Source organism: Arachis hypogaea, chromosome 8, assembly GCF_003086295.3.
Source record: "Arachis hypogaea cultivar Tifrunner chromosome 8, arahy.Tifrunner.gnm2.J5K5, whole genome shotgun sequence".
Taxonomy (NCBI): Eukaryota; Viridiplantae; Streptophyta; class Magnoliopsida; order Fabales; family Fabaceae; genus Arachis; species Arachis hypogaea.
Window position 1 is genome coordinate 23,852,474 of NC_092043.1, and position 22,591 is coordinate 23,875,064.

Consider the following 22,591-nt stretch of genomic DNA (forward strand, 5'->3'; position numbering starts at 1 on the left):
ATGTCTAATCTAATCGTATAAAAAAATAGTAAATTTTCTACAATTAAACATTATATATATATTGGGATAAAACATCACTTTAAAATGAGATTATTAGTAATGACATATAAATATTAAAATTGTATTAATGCATTAATTGAAATAGATTATTAAAATAAAAAGTTGCAAGAATTAAAATAACTTAAATTCATTAATTTTAATTAGTTAAATTAACATAAAATAAAAAAGACATGATTAATCAGATTAAATATATTAAAAATATTACTGAGCAAAGCAAACGTCCCAATAATTATCTATAACAATGGGAAAACCCATTTTTGGTGTCCAATTTTTCTTTCCATTTTTATCCTTTTTAGTAACATACCTCCAGTTACAACATTCTGCTATTTCATTTCCATCCACGTTCACCTCAATATAACTTCTCCACGTCAATTTCTCTCACATCACGTTACTGCATCAGTTACAAAATTCTACTACTTAATTCTCCACTACTGCATCAGTTAATTCCTCTCACATCAATTACTCCGTCAATTGTATTATTCCCATTTTTTTTCTTAATCTCTCTCACTTCACTGGTTACTCCATATCTCTCCGTAATAGAAAAAATTTCTTTCATTTTTCCTCTGCTGCATTCTTCTCACTTCGCCTAAATATAATGTAAAATCTTCTGTAATTTATTTTTTGTCATTAAATAAAAGTGTATAATTGTTTTTATATGTTTCTTTGATTAATTATAGTTGACAACATACCAATGGAAGATTCACGTGGGAGTGGTCGACGAACTTGGCAAGACTATGCCAGACAACGAAGACAAAATATGAGTGAAGAACAGAGGCAGCAACACCTTGCCAGAAGGCGTGCCAGTTACCGAGAGAGTATTAGACGAGGAAAACAAATCGATACATCAAGTGGACCAACTAACATGGCAACACCATTACAAGATATCACAAATATACCTCCTCAACAATACTATATATCAGGTACTCTAAATTATGCTTCTCAGTATTAAATTTATATTGTTAGTTTATTATTTAATATGATTTATTTTTTACAATATATCTATGTTACTGGACTCTTAGTACGTACCAATTATGTATAATCTATTTCTTGAGTGTACCCTTAAATTATCAAATTACATTATTTTCATCTTAATAATGAATTTTTTACATATAAAGATACTCACAATAATACCGGAGCTGGTTCAAGTAATATACCAAACGATTCAAATATGGGTATGAATCTTATATTTATATTTATTTAATTAATAATAATTTATTTTTCCTTAAATTTTGATTCAATAACTCTTTTATTATTGGTCTAAATAATATTATTATATTATCTTAAATGTAATTTACATCGTTATAATCTCAATTATTAAATAGTTTAACAATTTTTTAACATAATATCATATAAATATAAAATTTTTATAACTGTATTATTATAAGAAAAATATATATATTCACTGTTTAATAATATATTTGTTATTAAATTTTCTTATTCTGTAAAAAAAACTTAATAGATAATTCTGGTATATTTTTTTAACTTTTTTTCTACAATTTAGTTCGTCATTTAATTTGAATTATTTCTACAGTATCTCTATGTTACCGTACTCTACCGAATGTACTTTTAAATTCTCAGCCTACGTTATTTTCATCTTAAGAATAAATTTTTTAAATATTTAGATACTCATAATAAAAGCGAAACTGATTCAAGTAATAAATCGAATGGTAATAAATATGGATAGGACTCCTGTATATTTATTTAATTAATAGTAATTTATTTTTTCATAAATTTTGATTCAATAGATCTTTCATTATTGTCCTAAAATTTTCTCGCGCCGTATCATTATAAAAAAATTAAATTAGATATATGTTTAATATTATAATTGTAGCTTAAATTTTTTCACTGTATAACAAAAAAAATTAGTTGATAATTTCAATATTTTTTTTATACTTTTCCTTCTAAAAAATAAATATATCAGAAGTGATTATTTTTTCACTACATAAATTTAAATTGATAAATTTACTATTTCAATATTATAAGTTATAGATGCTACCAGTTTAATTAATTTTTATATTCACGAATTATTTATCTCTAAAGAAAAATTATACACTGTAAAATATAATCATTTAAAATATATTATTGTCGTTCCCAAACAGTCCAAATATGGGAAGAAATCCTATATATTTATATTTATATCTATTTGTTTAATAATTATTTATTTTTTCTTAAATTTTGATTCCATAAATCTTTTATTATTGGCCTAAATAATATTATTATAGATATTATTATATTGTCTTAATGTACTTTATATAATTATAATCTCAATTATTAAATAGTTTAATAATTTTTTAATATAATATTATACTGCCAAACAATTTTTATAATTGTATTATTATTAAAAAAATATATATGTTCAATGTTTAATAATATATATTTATTATTAAAATTTAGTAGATAATTCTGGTATTTTTAAAATTTTTTTTCTACAATTTAATTTGCCATTTAATTTGAATTATTTCTACAATATCTCTATGTTAATGTACTCTTAGTACTATTTATTTATAATTTATCTATCGAATGTACTCTTAAATTGTCAACATACATTATTTTCATGTTAATAATAAATTTTTTAAACATTTAGATACTCATGATAAAAACAAAACTGATTCAAGTAATAGACTAAATGGTAATAAATATGGATAGAACTCCTGTATATTTATTTAATTAATAGTAATTTCTTTTTTCATAAATTTTGATTCAATAAACCTTCCATTATTGACCTATATAATATTATTATAAGAATAAATAAAATGTTCTCGCACCGCATCATTATAAAAAAATTATATTAGAAGATATATGTGGTTAATAATATAATTGTAACTTAAATTTTTTCACTATATAACAAAAATAATTAAATTTTCGATATTTTTTTTATACTTTTCCTTATCAAAAATAGATATATGAGAAGTATTAATTTCTTCACTACATAAATTAAAATTGATAAATTTACTATTTTTAAGATAATTATTATGCTACCAGTTTAATATAATTTTTATATTCACGAATTATTTATCTCTAAAGAAAAAATAAACACCGTAAAATAAAATCATTTAAAATACATTATTGTCGTTCCAATAATATGATTGCTATTATTCAGATGCTCATAATAATAGTGGTCCAATTAATATCTAATAGAATTTTATGTTTTATATCTTTTTTAATATTCTACAATTCTTTTAAACGTTTTATTTAATACACAAAAAAGGTTAAAATATTTTTAATAAATATATATAACATTGTAAAAAATAAATGATAATTTCTTCACTTAATAAATCTATTATACGGCTACACTTGAATTTTTTTTTCAAATGGTGACTTTTTACAGGAACTCTAACTGCCTATCATGTATTTGTATTTTACGGTCACTATCCATTTTTTTAGTTATTCAGAGTTTGAATAATTATGATATTAATGGGTATTCTACGTTTTCTATTACTTCCAATCAATTTAATTTGGTATGATTTGTTTCTTTAAAAGTAACCTCTCAATTACCACTGATAGTGTACAGACTTAATTTAATGAAAAATTTTATAATTTTGTTGATGTGTTCTTTTTACATACTATCAGAAATTCATGGAAATAGATCTGATCAAAACAGTAGACGTGAAGAAAATGTAACTGGTTAGTATTGTACTTTTTTTTCTTTATATATTTACTATTGTGACATAATTTTAATAGGTAAATAAATTTATAAAAAAAATATTATTTTATCCTTATATGTTAGCATATTAATGTATTCATAGTAAACATTAAGTGTGAGCATAATTGGTGTTAAAAAAATTATTTATTTAAGATCATTACAAGAACCAATTATAAAAAAAGAGTGCCAGTGCCTAACAAAAAAAAATTTAAAATCTATACACAAAAAAAATTTATAAAAACCAATAAAATACTTAAAATATTTATTTGCCAATTAAAATAAAAAATATGTAAACTTTAGCAAAAATAATAAAATAGGTAATTTAAAAAATTTTATATTTTGTTGAATCATTCTGTTATAATTCACACAAACATGACAAAATAAAATAATTAAATAAAATGTTAAAAAATTTATTTATTTAAGATCATTACAAGAACTAATTATAAAAAAAGAGTGTCCGTGCCTAACAAAAAAAATTAAAATCTATACACAAAAAAATTTATAAAAACCAATATAATACTTAAAATATTTATTTGCCAATCAAAATGAAAAATATGGAAACTTAAGCGAAAACGAAAAAAAATTAATTTAAAAAATTTTATATTTTGTTGAATTATTTTATTATTATAATTCACACCAATATGACAACATAAAATGATTAAATAAAATATATTTTAAGAAATAAAATAAATAGTAAAAATTAAAATGATAACTTTAGGCGAAAGCATACAAAATAAAAATTATTAGAAGTAATAGAATAAATAAAATATGAACAAATATTATCGTCATGTATTGTATTATTTCGACCAGTAATATCTAAACATTTAAAAAACATGAAACAAAACATAGAAGCTAAAAAATTTGGCCAAAGGCAAAAATTGTCATATCCTATATAAGATAATTCACTAAAAAATGCTATAAGACAATTGATGAACAGAGAACTTTATACAAAAAAAAATTATGATATATAAAGAAAATATTTTTTTAAAAAAAAATTATTTATTTCAGACTCAATCTATATTGTATTGACTATTTAATCTAAAAAAATAATCCTTGATAAACATAGTGTTACCATATAAACAAAAATATATAATGGAACAAGAAAATAATAAACATTTAGAATAATATAATGTTGTTATAGATCGTAAGTGATTTTAACTTTGTTATAACAGTTTCGAATAAAAGGTTTTAAACAAAATGATTTTATTAAAAAAAGAATAAAACTATATTGCTACAGAATAAATAATATTTCTTTATAATTAAAAGAATAAAAACATTTATTTAACGAATAAAAAACATCTTTAGAAAGAATAAAATAAAATATTTTATAATTAAAGTTGTTAAATACATCTGAATGACAAAATTTAAAAAAAATAAAGTCAAACAACATCACAATATATTATACAATGTAACAAAGTCAAGAAAAATGATTGAAACATCACTTTAAATATTTGATAGCTACTTATCTCTTTTTTATGATGACTACTATAATGGAAGTAATTTTTTGTATTTATAATCAACAAAGAACTATTTTTTTAGTTGTTACAAAATTCATCATTTTATGATTTTCATTATGAATGTAACCAAATATATGTTAATTTAATACGAGTATAGAAATTAGACAAAATGTTCGAGCATCCTATAATTGTGCTCGAAATTTTCAAGAGGATGGAACAATAATTCGAACTCCACTACCAGTCCCAAGGACATGTCATTACTGTAGCGCACGTCTATTTCACCATGAGACGTTCGAGATGTGCTGTAATGGGGGAAAAGTCTCTCTTCCCCGAGTAAATGCTCCTCAGGAATTGCTTGAAATCTTTGGTGCACGAATTTGTAATCCGCACAACTAACCAGCAAGTGCACTGGGTCGTCCAAGTAATACCTTACGTGAGTAAGGGTCGAATCCCACGGAGATTGTTGGATTGAAGCAAGCTATGTTTATTTTATTTGTCTTAGTCAGGATACCAATAGGATTCTTTAGCCTCGTATTTTAATAAAGAAAAGGGCATAAAATAAATAGTTATTACTTTAATAATAGAGAATAAAAGCGTTAATTGTTGTGCAGTAATGAGAAATATGTTGGAGTTTTGGAGATGCTTTGTCCTCTGAACTTCAACTCTTCCTTGAAATCCTTCTCCACACCCAAAGTCCCTTCCATGGCAAGCTCTATGCAGGGTGTCACCGTTGTCAATGGCTACTTCCCATCCTCTCAATGAAAACGTTCCTATGCTCTATCACAGCACGGCTAATCATCTGTCGGTTCTCAATCAGGTTGGAATAGAATCCATTGATTCTTTTGCGTCTGTCACTAACGCCTTGCCTTCAGGAGTTTGAAGCTCGTCACAGCCATTCAATCCCAGAATCCTACTCGGAATACCACAGACAAGGTTTAGACTTTCCGGATTCTCATGAATGCCGCCATCGATCCGGCTTATACCACGAAGATTCTGATTAAGGAATCTAAGAGATACTCATTCAATCTGATGTAGAACGGAGGTGGTTGTCAGGCACACGTTCATGGATTGAGGAAGGTGATGATTGTCACGGATCATCACCTTCTCCATAATTAAGCGCGAATGAACATCTTAGATAAGAACAAGCGTGTTTGAATGGAAAACAAAGGAATTGTATTAATTCATCGAGACGCCGCAGAGCTCCTCACCCCCAACAATGGAGTTTAGAGACTCATGCCATTAAAAAGTATGTAATTCAGATCTGAAAATGTCATGAGATACAAGATAAGTCTCTAAAAGTTGTTTAAATAGTAAACTAGTAACCTAGGTTTACAGAATATGAGTAAACTAAGATAATTGGTGCAGAAATCCACTTCTGGGCCCACTTGGTGTGTGCTGGGGCTGAGACTAAAGCTATCCACGAGTTGAGGCCTTTCTTGGAGTTGAACTCCAAGTTATAACGTGTTTTGGGCGTTAAACTCCGGATCATGACGTTTTTCTGGCGTTTAACTCCAGACAGCAGCATGTACTTGGCGTTCAACGCCAAGTTACGTCGTTTATCTTCGCACAAAGTATGGACTATTATATATTGCTGGAAAGCCCTGGATGTCTACTTTCCAACGCCGTTGAGAGCGCGCCAATTGGACTCCTGTTGCTCCAAAAAATCCATTTCGAGTGCAGGGAGGTTAGAATCCAACAGCATCAGCAGTCCTTTTTCAGCCTAACTCAGATTTTTGCTCAGCTCCCTCAATTTCAGCCAGAAAATACCTGAAATCACAGAAAAACACACAAACTCATAGTAAAGTCCAGAAATATGATTTTTTCCTAAAAACTAATAATATTCTACTAAAAATTAAAACATACTAAAATCTACATGAAATTACCCCCAAAAAGCGTATAAAATATCCGCTCATCACAACACCAAACTTAAATTGTTGCTTGTCCTCAAGCAACTAGATAAATAAAATAGGATGAAAAGAAATTAAGAAGCAATAATATCTCAGAGTTTTAAGTGAAGCTCAGATTCTTATTAGATGAGCGGGGCTCGTAGCTTTTTGCTTCTGAACAGTTTTGGCATCTCACTTTATCCTTTGAAATTCAGAATGGTTGGCATCCATAGGAACTCAGAATTCAGATAGTGTTATTGACTCTCCTAGTTTAGTATGTTGATTCTTGAACACAGCTACTTATTGAGTCTTGGCCGTGGCCCTAAGCATTTTGTTTTCCAGTATTACCACCGGATACATAAATGCCACAGACACATAACTGGGTGAACCTTTTCAGATTGTGACTCAGCTTTGCTAAAGTCCCCAATTAGAGGTGTCCAGAGTTCTTAAGCACACTCTTTTTGCTTTGGATCACGACTTTAACCACTCAGTCTCAAGCTTTTCACTTGGACCTGCATGCCACAAGCACATGGTTAGGGACAGCTTGATTTAGCCGCTTAGGCCTGGATTTATTTCCTTGGGCCCTCCTATCCATTGATGCTCAAAGCCTTGGATCCTTTTTACCCCTACCTTTTGGTTTTAAGGGCTATTGGCTTTTTCTGCTTGCTTTTTCTTTTTCTTTCTATTCTTTTCCTTTTTTTTTCGTACAAGCTTTTGCTTTTTCACTGCTTTTTCTTGCTTCAAGAATCACTTTCATGATTTTTCAGATCATCAATAACATTTCTCTTGTTCATCATTCTTTCAGGAGCCAACAATTTTAACATTCATAAAATTCAATATCAAAAATATGCACTGTTCAAGCATTCATTCAGAAGACAAAAAGTATTGCCACCACATATAATTAATTAGAATTTTTCTTATTAAGAACTCGAAAAAATATTGCCTCTTTATTCTAAAAATCTACTATTTTATTCATGTTTAATGATGATGAAAAAAATAAATTATAACTTAATTGGAATTAAAATCAAAGTAGAGATACTAATTACTACTACTAATATATAACTTCTAAGGTAAATTTCTAATAAGAACAGTTATCACAGAGTTAAGGCAAAGATTAGAACTCAACGACCTGTGTTTTGGGAAGTGGATGTTCCTCTAGTCTGTGGGGTGCCTTCAAGAATTAATTTCTGACACTTCAGCTCCCTTAAGTTCACATCCTTGCTCTTCCTGTTCCCTTAGGTGCCATGATCTTAATGAGTTTTAGCTCAGTGATCATGGCAAATCACACCAAACTTAGAGGTTTGCTTGTCCTCAAGCAAAAGAAAGGAAAGGAGAGGAATAGAAGGAGAGGCTATTTCGAAATTCAAAAGATATGATGAGTTTGAAAAAGATTTGTGTTTATGGATTAAGATATATTTGATATTTTTGAAAAAGGGATTTTAGAAATTAGTGTTTTTAGAAATTAGGATTAAAGTTTTTGGAATTGAAGAATGATATTTTAAAACATGTTTATGCAAGAAATTATGAATTGAAACATAAAATTAGAAAATTTGTGAAGAAAAACGAATTTTACCTCCTCCCCACCATTCTGGCGTTAAACGCCCAACTGGTGCATGTTTTGGGCGTTTAACGCCCAATTGTTGCTTCTCCTGGGCGTTCAACGCCCAGCTGATGCTTCTTTCTGGCGTTGAATGCCAGGAAGTCCTTTGTCACTGGGCGTTTTTCTGAACGCCCAAGACGCTGTCAACGTGGCGTTAAACGCCCAGAAGGTGCTTCTTTCTGGCGTTCAACGCCCAGAAGATGCTCCTTTCTGGCGTTTAACGCCCAGATGGCTACCCTTACTGGCGTTGAACGCCCAGTGGGTGCTTCTTTTGGGCGTTCAACGCCCAAAATGTTTCTTACTGGCTTTTTCACGCCAGTGAGCTTCCAAATTTCCCTGTAACTCTGTGAATTCAATCAATTGCTATTTTTACCCTTTGAAGATACTTGGACTCATACCTGTAAAAAAAAAAAGAAATTTATTTAATTAGTAAATAAACTTTGTAAATGGCTGGGTTGCCTCCCAGCAAGCGCTTCTTTATTGTCTTTAGCTGGACTACCACTGAGCTCTAATCAAGTCTCAGTTTTGAGCATTCTTGCTCGAAGTTACTTTCAAGATAATGTTTAATTCTCTGTCCATTAACAATGAACTTTTTGTTAGAGTCATTATCCTGAAGCTCTACGTATCCATATGGTGATACACTTGTAATTACATATGGACCTCTCCACCGGGATTTTAATTTCCCAGGAAATAATTTGAGCCTAGAATTAAATAGCAGAACTTTCTGCCCCGGCTCAAAGACTCTGGATGACAATTTCTTATCATGCCATCTTTTCGCTTTCTCTTTGTATATTTTTGCATTCTCGAAAGCATTGAGTCTAAATTCCTCTAGCTCATTTAACTGGAGCAATCGTTTTTCTCCAGCTAACTTGGCATCAAGGTTTAGGAATCTGGTTGCCCAGTAGGCCTTGTGTTCCAGTTCCACTGGCAAGTGACATGCCTTTCCATACACAAGCTGGTATGGAGAGGTCCCTATAGGGGTCTTGAATGCTATTCTGTATGCCCACAGAGCATCATCAGAGCTCCTTGCCCAATCCCTTCTACGGTTAATTACAGTCCGTTCCAGGATTCTTTTGAGTTCTCTATTTGAGACTTCAGCTTGCCCATTAGTCTGTGGATGATATGGAGTGGCCACCCTGTGGCTAACTCCATAACGAACCAAAGCAGAGTAAAGCTGTTTGTTGCAGAAATGACTGCCCCCATCACTGATTAATACTCTAGGGGTACCAAATCTGCTAAAGATGTGTTTCTGGAGGAATTTTAACACTGTTTTAGTGTCATTAGTGGGTGTTGCAATAGCCTCCACCCATTTGGATACATAATCCACTGCCACCAGAATATAAGTGTTTGAGTATGATGGTGGGAAAGGTCCCATGAAGTCAATACCCCATACATCAAACAACTCAATCTCCAAGATTCCTTGTTGAGGCATGGCATAACTGTGAGGCAGGTTGCCAGATCATTGGCAGCTGTCACAATTAAGTACAAATGCTCGGGAATCTTTATAGAGAGTAGGCCAGTAAAAGCCACATTGGAGGACTCTTGTGGCTGTTCGCTCACTTCCAAAATGTCCTCCATACTGTGATCCATGGCAGTGCCATAGAATTTTCTGTGCTTCTTCCTTAGGCACACATCTACGGATTACTCCGTCTGCACATCTCTTGAAGAGATATGGTTCATCCCGAAGATAGTACTTTGCATCTGTGATCAATTTTTTTGATTGCAGCCTACTGTACTCTTTGGGTATGAATCTCACTGCCTTGTAGTTTGCAATGTCTGCAAACCACGGCACTTCCTGGATGGCAAAGAGTTGCTCATCCGGAAAGGTTTCAGAGATCTCAGTGAGAGGGAGGGACGCCCCTTCTACTGGTTCTATTCGGGACAGGTGATCTGCTACTTGATTCTCTGTCCCTTTTCTGTCTCTTATTTCTATATCAAACTCTTGCAGAAGCAACACCCATCTTATAAGTCTGGGCTTTGAATCCTGCTTTGTGAGTAGATATTTAAGAGCAGCATGATCAGTATACACAATCACTTTTGATCCTACTAAATAGGATCTGAATTTGTCAATGGCGTAAACCACTGCAAGTAGCTCTTTTTCTGTGGTTGTGTAATTCTTCTGTGCGTCATTTAAAACACGGCTGGCATAGTAAATGACGTGCAGAAGCTTGTCATGCCTTTGTCCCAATACTGCACCAGTAGCATGGTCACTGGCATCACACATCAATTCAAATGGTAATGTCCAGTCTAGTGTAGAGATGATTGGTGCTGTGACCAATTTAGCTTTCAGAGTCTCAAATGCCTGCAGACACTCTTTATCAAATATAAATGGCGTGTCAGCAGCTAGCAGGTTGCTCAGAGGTTTGGCGATTTTTGAAAAATCCTATATAAACCTCCTATAGAATCCTGCATGCCCCAGAAAGCTTCTGATTGCCTTAACATTGGCAGGTGGTGGTAATTTTTCAATTACTTCTACCTTAGCTTGATCCACCTCTATTCCCTTGTTCGAAATTTTGTGCCCAAGGACAATTCCTTCAGTCACCATAAAGTGACATTTTTCCCAGTTTAAAACCAGGTTAGTCTCTTGGCATCTCTTTAGAACAAGTGCTAAATGGTTAAGGCAGGAGTTGAATGAGTCTCCAAATACTGAAAAGTCATCCATGAAGACTTCCAGGAATTTTTCCACCATATCAGAGAAAATTGAGAGCATGCACCTCTGAAAAGTTGCAGGTGCATTGCACAGGCCAAATGGCATCCTTCTGTATGCAAATACTCCAGATGGGCAAGTGAATGCCGTTTTCTCCTGATCCTGGGGATCTACTGCAATTTGATTATAACCTGAATATCCATCCAGGAAACAGTAGTATTCATGACCTGCTAGTCTTTCTAGCATTTGGTCTATGAATGGTAAAGGAAAATGATCCTTTCTGGTGGCTGTATTGAGCCTTCTATAATCAATACACATACGCCACCCTGTAACTGTTCTTGTAGGAACCAGTTCATTTTTTCATTGTGAACCACTGTCATGCCTCCCTTTTTAGGGACAACTTGGACAGGGCTTACCCAGGGGCTATCAGAAATAGGATAAATAATCCCAGCCTCTAGTAATTTAGTGACCTCCTTTTGCACCACTTCCTTCATGGCTGGGTTCAGCCGCCTTTGTGGTTGGACCACAGGCTTGGCGTCACCCTCCAATAGGATCTTGTGCATACATCTGGCTGGACTAATGCCCTTAAGATCACTGATGGACCACCCAAGAGCTGTCTTGTGTGTCCTTAGCACTTGAATTAGTGCTTCCTCTTCCTGTGGCTCTAAGATAGAGCTTATAATTACAGGAAAGGTATCACCTTCTCCCAGAAATGCATATTTCAGGGATGGTGGTAATGGTTTGAGCTCGGGTTTAGGAGGTTTTTCCTCTTCCTGAGGGCTTTTCAGAGGTTCTACTATTCTCTCTGATTCCTCCAGGTCAGACTGAACATCTTTAAATATGTCCTCTAGCTCTGATTCGAGACTCTCAGCCATATTGACCTCTCTTACCAGAGAGTCAATAATATCAACACTCATACAGTCATTTGGGGTGTCTGGATGTTGCATGGCTTTGACAACATTCAACTTGAACTCCTCCTCATTGACCCTCAAGGTTACTTCCCCTTTTTGGACATCAATGAGGGTTCGGCCAGTTGCTAGGAAAGGTCTTCCTAGAATGAGAGTTGAACTCTTGTGCTCCTCCATTTCCAGCACCACAAAGTCAGTAGGAAAGGCAAATGGCCCAACCTTGACAATCATGTCTTCAATCACGCCTGATGGGTATTTAATGGAGCCATCAGCAAGTTGAAGACATATCCTGGTTGGTTTGATTTCTTCAGCCAAACCAAGCTTTCTGATAGTAGATGCAGGTATTAGGTTGATACTTGCCCCAAGATCACATAAAGCTTGCTTGGTACAAGTACCCTCTAATGTGCATGGTATCATAAAGCTCCCAGGATCTTTAAGCTTCTCAAGTAAGGTTTTCAGAATGACTGCACTGCATTCTTCAGTGAGGTAAACTTTTTCAGTTTCCCTCCAATCCTTCTTATGACTTAAGATCTCTTTCATGAACTTAGCATAAGAGGGTATTTGCTCAAGTGCTTCTGCAAACGAAATCTTTATTTCAAGAGTCCTGAGATAGTCTGCAAAGCGGGCAAATTGCTTATCCTGTTTCGCTTGGCGGAGTTTTTGAGGATAAGGCATTTTGGCTTTGTATTCCTCAACCTTAGTTGCTGCAGGTTTATTACCTACAGAAGTGGGTTGGGAAGCCTTTTTAGAAGGGTTGTCATCAGCACTTGTATGTGACTGATCCCCCACTGGCATTTGAATGCCAGGGGTGGAAGCTGAAGTGGCGTTAGGCGCCATCTCCCCATTTGTTATTGGCGTTTGAACGCCAGAACCATGTTCCTTTTGGGCGTTCAACGCCGGATTCATGCTTGTTTCTGGCGTTGAACGCCAGGAATGAGCATGATCTGGGCGTTCAGCGCCAGCATTATTCCTCTCTGGGCTCTGATTGTCCTCAGAGGGATTTTGAGTAGACATCTATTCATTTCTTAGCTTTCTGCTGCTTTGAAGTGAGGTATTTAATGTTTTCCCACTTCTTAATTGAACTGCTTGGCATTCTTCTGCTATTTATTTTGACAGTTGCTTTTCTGTCTGCGTTAATTGCACTTCCATATTCCTGTTAGCCATTCTTGTTTCCTGTAATACTTCCTTGAATTCGGCTAGCTGCTGAGTTAGAAAGTCTAATTGCTGATTGAATTCATTGGCCTGATCTACAGGACTGAGTTCATCAGTTACTGTTTTAGCTTCTTCTTTCATGGAAGATTCACTGCTTAGGTACAGATGTTGATTTCTGGCAACTGTATCAATAAGCTCTTGAGCTTCTTCAATTGTTTTTCTCATATGTATAGATCCACCAGCTGAGTGGTCTAGAGAAATCTGAGCTTTTTCTGTAAGCCCATAGTAGAAGATGTCTAATTGCACCCATTCTGAAAACATCTCAGAGGGGCATTTTCTTAGCATCTCTCTGTATCTCTCCCAGACATCATAAAGGGATTCATTATCTCCTTGTTTGAAGCCTTGGATGCTTAGCCTTAGCTATGTCATCCGTTTTGGAGGGAAATAGTGATTCAGGAATTTTTCTGACAGCTGTTTCCATGTTTTTATGCTGTTCTTAGGCTGGTTATTTAACCACCTCTTAGCTTGATCTTTTACAGCAAATGGAAATAGTAATAATCTGTAGACATCCTGATCCACTTCTTTATCATGTACTGTGTCAGCAAATTGTAAAAATTGTGCCAGAAACTCTGTAGGTTCTTCATGTGGAAGACCAGAATACTGGCAGTTTTGCTGCACCATGATAATGAGCTGAGGATTCAATTCAAAGCTACTAACTCCAATGGAGGGTATACAGATACTACCCCCATATGAAGCAGTAGTGGGGTTAGCATATGACCCCAGAGTCCTCCTGGACTGATCATTCCCACTTAATTCCATGATGGAATAAAAGAGATGATATGTATGTTGCTATTATTTATTTTATAAAAATTAATTTTTATAAAATAAAATAAAAACGAAATAAATAAAAGAAATTGAAAATATTTTGAAATTGAAATTTGAATTTTTATATAAAATTTTCGAAAAATGTAGTTCAAAATTAGTTAGAAAGTATATAATTTTTTTGAATTTTGAATTTTATGATGAAAGAGAAAAATATGCAAAAGACACAAGATTTAAAATTTTTAGATCCAATGTTCCTTATTTTCGAAAATTTTGGAGGGAAAACACCAAGGAACACCAAACTTAAAAATTTTAAGATCAAAGCACAAGAAAGACTCAAGAACACTTTGAAGATTCACAAGAACACCAAGAACACAAGAAAGAACACCAAACTTAAAATTTTTAGAAAACCAAGACAATTTTTCGAAAATTAAAGAAAACTTCACAAGAAAACACCAAACTTAGAGTTTGGCACAAGATTCAATAAAAGAAAAATTATTTTTTTTCTTTTTTTTTTAAAAAAAAGATTCCAAAGAAGATACCCAATTATGAAGAACAACTACTAAAGTTCCAGCAAAATGGGCAGCAACTTCAGAGTTGAATTTTTTTTTTAAAATGTATTATATTTATAGATATAAGTAAAAATTTTTGAAAGTTACTGTTTTGAAAAAGCAAAAGAAAAACAAGAAAAGACACAAAACAAGAAAAACTCAAGATCAAACAAGCAAAATAAACAAGAACAACTTGAAGATCAATGAAGAACACAGACACTAATACGAAAATTTTAAATAGAAAATACAAAATATGAAATTGACACCAAACTTAGAATAAGACACTAGACTCCAAGAGAAATTAAAAATTAATAAAGAAAAATAATATTTTTGAAAAGAAAATAAAAGACTCTGACCCAATTACCAAAATCTTCCTAATCTAAGAAATAAAATAAACCTTTAGTTGTTCAAACTCGAACAATCCCCGGCAACGGCGCCAAAAACTTGGTGCACGAATTTGTAATTCGCACAACTAACCAGCAAGTGCACTGGGTCGTCCAAGTAATACCTTACGTGAGTAAGGGTCGAATCCCACAGAGATTGTTGGATTGAAGCAAGCTATGTTTATTTTATTTGTCTTAGTCAGGATACCAATAGGATTCTTTAGCCTCGTATTTTAATAAAGAAAAGGGCATAAAATAAATAGTTATTACTTTAATAATAGAGAATAAAAGCGTTACTTGTTGTGCAGTAATGAGAAATATGTTGGAGTTTTGGAGATGCTTTGTCCTATGAACTTCAACTCTTCCTTGAAATCCTTCTCCACACGCAAAGTCCTTTCCATGGCAAGCTCTATGTAGGGTGTCACCGTTGTCAATGGCTACTTCCCATCCTCTCAGTGAAAACGTTCCTATGCTCTGTCACAGCACGGCTAATCATCTGTCGGTTCTCAATCAGGTTGGAATAGAATCTATTGATTCTTTTGCGTCTGTCACTAACGCCCAGCCTTCAGGAGTTCGAAGCTCGTCACAGCCATTCAATCCCAGAATCCTACTCGGAATACCACAGACAAGGTTTAGACTTTCCGGATTCTCATGAATGCCGCCATCGATCCGGCTTATACCACGAAGATTCTGATTAAGGAATCTAAGAGATACTCATTCAATCTGATGTAGAACGGAGGTGGTTGTCAGGCACACGTTCATGGATTGAGGAAGGTGATGATTGTCACGGATCATCACCTTCTCCATAATTAAGCGCGAATGAACATCTTAGATAAGAACAAGCGTGTTTGAATGGAAAACAAAGGAATTGTATTAATTCATCGAGACGCCGCAGAGCTCCTCACCCCCAACAATGGAGTTTAGAGACTCATGCCGTCAAAAAGTATGTAATTCAGATCTGAAAATGTCATGAGATACAAGATAAGTCTCTAAAAGTTGTTTAAATAGTAAACTAGTAACCTAGGTTTACAGAATATGAGTAAACTAAGATAATTGGTGCAGAAATCCACTTCTGGGGCCCACTTGGTGTGTGCTGGGGCTGAGACTAAAGCTATCCACGAGTTGAGGCCTTTCTTGGAGTTGAACTCCAAGTTATAACATGTTTTGGGCGTTCAACTCCGGATCATGACGTTTTTCTGGCGTTTAACTCCAGACAGCAGCATGTACTTGGCGTTCAACGCCAAGTTACGTCGTTTATCTTCGCACAAAGTATGGACTATTATATATTGCTGGAAAGCCCTGGATGTCTACTTTCCAACGCCATTGAGAGCGCGCTAATTGGACTCCTGTAGCTCCAAAAAATCCATTTCGAGTGCAGGGAGGTTAGAATCCAACAACATCAGCAGTCCTTTTTCAGCCTAACTCAGATTTTTGCTCAGCTCCCTCAATTTCAGCCAGAAAATACCTGAAATCACAGAAAAACACACAAACTCATAGTAAAGTCCAGAAATATGATTTTTTCCTAAAAACTAATAATATTCTACTAAAAATTAATTAAAACATACTAAAATCTACATGAAATTACCCCCAAAAAGCGTATAAAATATCCGCTCATCAATCTTCTTGGACCCCTCTGCAGAAGGAAACCATTTTAGAAAACATATTCGTGGATACAATCATGTTTTTTCCTTCACTTCGTGTGGTGTGCACATAGACGAACAACTAGCTATAACAGGTCGTGGTATATATACATTTCGTGCTCAAGGCTCAATATATCACAGTATAGGAGGATTTCATCCGGATCAGGGCACGCGGCCACGGTTTTTGCAACTGTACATATATGATACTGATCACGAGTTGCAGAATAGGATGCTGGAGAACACACAACTACATGAAACATTAGTTTTCAAGTTACAACAATTGCTACACCGGTATAATCCTTTTCTCCATGTGTTTCGCCAGCTTGCACAACGGTCAGATGTACATGAGTGTAGTTTGGTCATTAGAGAGCGACCTGCTAATCAGCCACAATATAGTCTTCCAACTGCGTCGCAGGTAGCAGCCATAATTGTTGGTGATGACGTTGAAACAATGATTCGTGGGCGAGATATTAAGGTGCAAACTCATGCTGGTACCCTACGAAGGATTCAGGAATTCGTTGGCTATTACGATCCACTACAATATCCTCTTCTTTTTCCATTTGGAACTCATGGATGGGATATCAATACCCGAAGTCAAAGTGGCGGCAAAGTATCGTGCCGAACATATAATAGTTATATGCTCCAGGTACAAATCTCCATTTCCTACGCAGTATAGACTTCAATAAAATTATGCGAAAAAATTGATCAATGTATCTAATCTTTTTTGCAAATTCTAAAAAATTTGTAGATCCGCCCCGATGATCATTCCACCGTATTGCAAGCAGGACGACTACTACAACAATATGTTGTTGATAACTATGTGAAAATTAAAATCGGAAAGTTAAGATGGGTTCGAAATAGACAGAAGAAATTACGGGCTAAATTATACCAAGGTTTACAAGATGCTTTGCACACAAGAGAAACTAATGCAGGTAAACATTGTTGTATCTAATTGCTACTTCGAAAATCATTAAGAATTACCCAAAATAATTATTAAACTAATAATATTTCTCTATATATTTGTCTTCAGAAAATGTTGGAAGAAAAAGAACAATATTACCATCGTCGTTCATTGGTAGCCGTCGCGACATGACCCAACGATATGAAGATGGAATGGCGATTGTTCTTAAAGAGGGAAAGCCAGATATTTTTCTCATAATGACATGCAATCCATCTTGGACTGAAATAACTTTAGAACTCAACCCAGTTCAAACTCCACAAGATCGTCCAGATCTAACAACAAGAATTTTTCGAGCCAAATTTGAACAGCTGAAAGAGGATGTAATTACTAAGGGTGTCTTGGGAAAGGTGAAGAGCTATATTTATGTCACTGAGTTTCAAAAAAGAGGGTTGCCACATGTACATATGTTGCTAATCTTAGAAAACAATGACAAGTTAATTGACCCGGAGCATTATGATAGTTTGGTACGTGCAGAGATACCATCTAAAGAAGTAGAACCACACCTACATGATGCTGTGCTAAAACATATGATTCATGGTCCTTGCGGTACACTTGATCAATCTTCACCGTGCATGAAAAATGGCAAATGTAAACGCAACTACCCAAAAGAGTTCGCAGTAGAAACACGAAGAGGTGACGACTCATATCCGCAATATAGGCGACGATTCGACACTCCAGTACAAATTAACCAAAATGTCACGGTTGACAATAGATGGGTAGTTCCGTACAACCCTTGGCTACTACTAAAGTATGATTGCCATATTAATGTTGAGATATGTAGTAGCATCAAGAGTATAAAGTATCTCTACAAATATTGCTACAAGGGTCCAGACCGGGTTGCAATGGAAGTTCACAACAGTTCTAATGTTGACGAGGTCCAACAGTTTGTTGATGCAAGATGGATTGCTGCTCCAGAGGCATGTTGGAGAATATTTAAATTTAACCTTTACCGAATGTATCCATCAGTGGAAAGGTTACAAATTCATTTGCCAAATCAACATCAAGTGAGCTTTTATGATCACCAAACCATTCCTGAAATACTTAATGATGATTATTTCTCTAGAACAATGCTCACTGAGTTCTTTGCTCTAAATCGTGAGGAGGACCAACAATCTAGGCATCTTTTGTACAGGGAAATTCCAGAGTATTACACTTGGCACAACAAGGAAAAGGAATGGCGTCGGTGCAAGACACAGAGGAGATCCATCGGTAGAATTTATACTGTATCACCTTCAGAAGGAGAAAAGTTCTATTTGCGTATTCTGTTATCTAATGTCAGAGGACCAATCAGTTGGGATGACTTGCTAATAGTGAATGGGATCCAATATTCGTCCTTCAAGCAATCTGCTCAACATCGAGGATTGTTAGAGAGTGACAGTAGCATCCGTGAATGTTTGGTTGAGGCATCTGTTTTATGATTGCCATGTGCTTTACGAAGGTTGTTTGCAACCATCTTAATATTTTGTGAGCCTACAGATGTAAGAAGCTTATGGGATGAATTTTTTTCATATATGGTGGATGATTATCCGTCAACCAGCACCACAACAGCCTTAGTGTTCACAAATCGGCTACTCAGGGATATAAATGATATACTCCTTCAGCACGGAAAACAGATTACATAATACGATTTGCCAGCTTTAACTCATGAAAATGACAATGACAACTCGATACCCAGAGTTATCCAAGAAGAACTGTCTGTCGAAGTACCCCGGGAAGACCTGTGTTCCATAACAAGATTGAACAATGACCAGTCTAAAGCTTTCAAGTGCATTATGAATACAATTGATCGAAGAGAAAGTGGAGTGTTCTTTGTTGATGGGCCAGGAGGATCAGGCAAAATATTTCTTTACAGAGCTATAATTGCAGAATTGAGAAATAAGGGTCATATTGTCTTGGTAACTGCATCATCAGGAATAGCCGCAACATTATTGCCTGGGGGTCGAACAGCTCATTCTAGGTTTAAGATCCCAATTAATGCAGAACCATCATCCATTTGCAACATAAGCAAACAATCAGATCTTGCAAAGCTGATTAGACAAACAACGGCAATCATCTGGGATGAAGCACCTATGGCAAATAAAGAATCGGTGCAATCATTAGACCGCACTCTGAGAGATATATTAGCAAACGATATGCCATTTGGAGGAAAAGTGATGGTGATGGGAGGAGATTTCCGCCAAGTACTGCCTGTGGTACCGAAAGGTAGTAAGTCACAAATGATTTCAGCTTCTATAGTTAAGTCTCAATTATGGGCTTCCACTAAAATTCTCCATTTGCGACAAAATATGCGATCTTCTAATGATCATGTTTTTGCTGAGTACCTTATGCGCATTGGTGATGGAATTGAACCCACCATACATGAAGACTTTGTACGGATACAAGCAAATATGGCAATTCCGTGGGAGGGTGAAACATCGTTACACAAGTTAATAGAAGAAATATTTCCAAACTTACAATCTCATGGGTGGGACGCTTCTTACATGGTAGAAAGGGCAATATTGACGCCAAAAAATCATGATGTGCAACAGCTTAATGATATAATTATCAACCAGTTTCCAGGAGAAGAACGAAATTTAGTCTCATTTGATGAAGTAGAAGGAGATGCTAATAATTTATATCAACAAGAATATCTTAACTCAGTTTCTACAGGCGGGTTTCCACCTCATGTGTTGAAGGTAAAAAGAGGTGCACCTTTGATGTTATTGAGAAACATAGACCCTAAGGCCGGCTTATGCAATGGTACAAGGTTACTATGTCGTGGAACTTTTCAAAACATGTTGGACGTAGAAATTTTAACTGGTCATCACTGTGGAAGAAGAGCTTTCTTACCTCGGATAAAACACAAAACAACAGAAAATTTAGGACTGCCATTTATCCTTATCCGGAAGCAATTTCCTGTAAGGTTGAGTTTTGCAATAACAATAAACAAATCACAAGGACAGACAATTCCTAAAGTAGGGATCTATCTCCCTAAACATGTATTTAGCCATGGCCAATTATATGTTGCTCTGTCTCGAAGTATTTCTCAGTCAACTACAAAAATTTTAGTCAAAGAAGGAAAAATAGATGGAACAAGTGGTGAATTTACCAGAAATGTAGTTTTCAAAGAAATATTGTTACCTTCCCCACAGGTAATTTATGTTCTTAGTAAGTGTGTGTAGTTACTTCTTGGTACAATTCAGTCTACATATAATTTTAATCTTTAAATCTTTTTCATTGATATATATATATCTATGTATACAAACTTTAATTTATTGAGGATTAACGACTAATAATTTTTTAATAGACAATTTGATTTCAAAGGAGCTCATCAATATATGCCAGGAGATAAAGACAACCAACTTGAACATTTGTTTTATGCAACAGGTACGTACTAATTATCATTAACTAAGACATACTATATATATACTAGAAATATATTAACAAATATCAATTACAGGAAGAAGGATTCCAAAATCTCTGGAGTGCATGGAAAGATGAGCAAGCAATTGCATCAATCCAACCAATAGACAATAAAGTAATTTTTTAAATTAATTACTGTCAAAATTGCATTCAATATACATACTTCTATTTCTATGTTAGTAATCATAATCATATGTTATCTAATAGGTTCATTCCCTTCAAATTTATTCTATTGGCTGGGGAGGAACGGTTAAAACAGACAAGACCCAATTCTGGAAGATGATAAAAAAGGAAATACTGCTCCAACAACATACAAAGTAACACAATCATCGTAATCAGAATGTTATTGATATGCCTATTATCTATCCCCTTCTATGTTCTTCTTTTACTAATAAAATATGAAGGAAAAAAGTATATGCCTAAAATATTAAAAGGTTACTCTGAGATTGTAACGGAGATTATGTTTCTCATGTTGAATAAAGTTACAAAAAATAATTTTAAACTACAGATAATAAATTAATCATTTTTCTTTTTCCAGCAACAAACTCATAGGAGCGGAATCAACTGATGTTAGTAAAGAACAACATTGCAGGTACCTATCATTAGATTAAGAAACCACCCAAAATAGAGGTAATATCGGATACTTATAGATTTGAATGCTCTACAGAGGGTTTAATGGCTTCTTTTGTTGTGCATGTGTAGGAAATCCAACCTCAAACAAGAAATTTCAATTTTGCAGGTTTTATATTTTTTATTGTTAACTTTTCGTTCAAATATAATGAAATTTGTATTGGCATATGGTATATTTTATTGATTTCTAAATTTTGTAGTTCTTCAAGGCTCAAGAATCTATTGATAAGGAGATGTATGAGGAATTGCTAAAGATTTTTTCTCAGTACAAATTCAGAAATTACTTTAGATTTATCTTAACGTTTTTACTTATAGTTTGATATATAATCACAAAAAAAAAGACATAATTATTTTTCTTCTTTACACTTTTTGTAGGCACAAGAAAGATTCTTCAAATACAGATCCGTACTTTGGTTTACCACTTAAAAAAAAGGTCCCTAAACAAAGAAAAAAAAGTGACTTTTAAATATGGCTCATTTTTTGTAAACAATCGTATTTTTCTATTTATTTTTATGACTTTGAGTTAGATAGAAGAAGATAAAATAATATTGTAATAATTATTTTATATGAATTATGTTATTTGTAGATTTGTAGATAGGTGATGTATGTGTTCATTATAATTAAATCATTTTCATATTGTTATTGTTTATAGATAGGTAATATATGATTATTTTAATTTGAACATTTTTATATTATTATAGATTATTCTATATTATTATTTTTATGTTATTCGAATTTAAAATTTTAAAATTCATTGAAATAATTAACTTTAAACCCCATAAAAAAAGCAACTGAACAGGCACGGTAGTAGTGCCTGTTGAGCCGCTAGTTATTATTAATACGAATTTA

The 22,591-nt window shown here is 33.8% G+C and overlaps 1 protein-coding gene across 1 annotated transcript; it reads left to right on the forward strand.

The window, feature by feature from the left end:
- Positions 1 to 751: 751 nt before the first annotated feature.
- Positions 752 to 22,340, forward strand: LOC112705119 (uncharacterized). The gene is made up of 9 exons (XM_029288714.1): positions 752 to 980; positions 1,176 to 1,232; positions 16,824 to 17,395; positions 17,498 to 17,681; positions 17,780 to 19,102; positions 19,346 to 20,385; positions 21,943 to 22,007; positions 22,118 to 22,175; positions 22,329 to 22,340. Exons 1-9 carry the CDS (start codon positions 752 to 754, stop codon positions 22,338 to 22,340), a joined length of 3,540 nt encoding a protein of 1,179 aa, XP_029144547.1.
- Positions 22,341 to 22,591: the final 251 nt, after the last annotated feature.